The 2,053-nt window shown below is 44.4% G+C and overlaps 1 protein-coding gene across 1 annotated transcript; it reads left to right on the top strand.

Moving 5' to 3' along the window:
* Window positions 1-407: 407 nt before the first annotated feature.
* Window positions 408-2,053, top strand: LOC148861910 (transcription repressor OFP11-like). The gene has a single exon (XM_088986053.1). The coding sequence runs from the start codon at window positions 1,184-1,186 to the stop codon at window positions 1,787-1,789; it is 606 nt and encodes a 201-aa protein (XP_088842179.1). The 5' UTR covers window positions 408-1,183; the 3' UTR covers window positions 1,790-2,053.

The raw sequence follows: 2,053 nt of genomic DNA, 5'->3' as shown, positions 1-2,053 counted from the left end.
GAATGGTTCAGGTTTTTAACATAAAAAAATGATTATTTGAAAATTTGTATACACTTTTAACTTTTAAGTGTATAATCCATGACTTAGTTATTGCGTATAATGCAAGGTATTAAAAACTAGATCGGACATCGAACCATTTTGTTCATTGATTCTTGGGTAAAATGGTCCGATCAACAAACAGCTCATTTTCATTTTAAAAAATAAAAAATTAAAATAAAAGGTTAATGTTATCGCTTGGGTCAGCAAATCATTGACTAAATCAACAGTTTTTTGCCCGAAAACAATTTTAGAGAGAAATAGAACCGATTGTCTAAACAGTTTCTAAGTCAACTGGTCCAACCATCCGGTCCGATCTAATTTTCAAAACCATATTCTAATGGATCAACAGTTTTTTGCCCGAAAACAATTTTTGAATGGTTCAACAGAAGCGGGTTAAAAACACTGTTGTCTACTCTAGCCTTTGCGCACTGATCTGAGACAAAAAAGATTCCAATCTAATGGCTTGGGGTATTATTACAAACATTTCCAATTCAGCAGCTTTTGTTCTGTGCATGCATTAGGCCCCGGCCTGAGCCATCAGGTTATGTAACAGATTCACAGCACAGGACCTTGGCTGGATCCAATCAAAGCAACGGTAACCATCTGATCAGTCACAATCTCGCACGAAATCACTTAAAATTGAAGAGTGGTCAGTGGTGGGGCCCTTCCTTGTGCACATGCGTCCCTGTTTGTTTACCACAACTCAGTATTAACGTAGAAAAAAGAAGGTAGAAACGCAAGCCAGATTACTACAACCATAGAGAGAGAGAGAAATAGAAGAATTATAATATTAATAAATGGTCCACTCCCCAGTTCCCCAGTTTCCACAGTCGTTTACGGCTGTCTAGTCACCGTTTGGTCCATTCAATGCCAAGTTGCCAACAATAACAGCAATCTCTCTCTCTCTCTCTCTCTGAAAAACAACAAGCCAAAATAAATACATCTCCCCTTCTCTTCTTTCTCCATCTCATCACTCATTTCTCTCCTTTTAGAAGCAGAACATACGCAGAAAGCCACAAATAACTCTAACACTTTCTCCTTCTCTTTCTCTGTCTGTCTGTCTTTCTCTCCCTCTCTCTCTCTCTGTGTCTCGGCGCGTGTTTGTAGGTGTGCAGTGCGCACGAAAGCGGAAAGACAAGAGAAAATGTCCAATGGTCTTCGCAGAAACCTCAACCTCTGCTTCCTAAACACAAAGCGCAGACGCCCACCCACAACCCATTCACCTGCTATTCCGCTGGCCTCGAAAGATCATAAACGTCCAGCACCCACAACCAACCCATCCTTCCTGATCAAGAACTTCAACTCCCTCTACGATCTTACCTCAGACTCCACCTCTAAGTCCCGTAGCCGCTCCAGCGATGACTTCTCCTCGTCAGACTCCGACCTCGACACCACCCCCGACTTCGCCACCATATTTGCCTCCCAGCGCTTCTTCTTCTCCTCCCCGGGCCGCTCAAACTCAATCATCGAGCCACCGGAATGCCCGCCGGAATCCGACACTCTAGTCGGCGGAGGTGTCCCGATCCCCACGTACTCGCCGGATCCCTTCATGGATTTCAGGCGATCAATGCAGGAGATGGTCGAGGCACGGGAACTGTTGGACGTCAAGGCCGATTGGGATTACTTGCACGAGTTGCTCTTATGCTATCTCACGCTGAACCCCAAGCACACCCACAAGTTCATCATTGGCGCTTTTGCCGATCTCCTCGTCAGTCTCATGACAGAGCCAGAAGAGGGTGCTCGCCGGTAACCTGACGACATCTCCGGCCGGTGTACGGTTTCACGGCGGTTGGTGTAACGTGCTTGTCTGTATATAGACCCCCCCCTTCCCCCCTTTTTAAATATTCTTATTGTTATCTCTCTTTATCCTTTATTTATCTAAACTCTCCCTGTTCTGCTTTTGTTTCTGTCTTTCGCCTGGACTTTTCTATGGGGACAGATGCGAGATCCCAAGACTGTAGAGAGATAACTATCAACTGCTACCATGAAATACTGAGAAAGCTTTTCTATTTAA

The sequence above is a fragment of the Nelumbo lutea genome, chromosome 4, assembly GCF_056320005.1.
Source record: "Nelumbo lutea isolate HS-2025 chromosome 4, American lotus-T2T, whole genome shotgun sequence".
In the NCBI taxonomy this organism is placed as follows: domain Eukaryota; kingdom Viridiplantae; phylum Streptophyta; class Magnoliopsida; order Proteales; family Nelumbonaceae; genus Nelumbo; species Nelumbo lutea.
The sequence above is the reverse complement of the archived record's forward strand: the minus strand, read 5'-3'. Positions and strand labels throughout refer to the sequence as shown.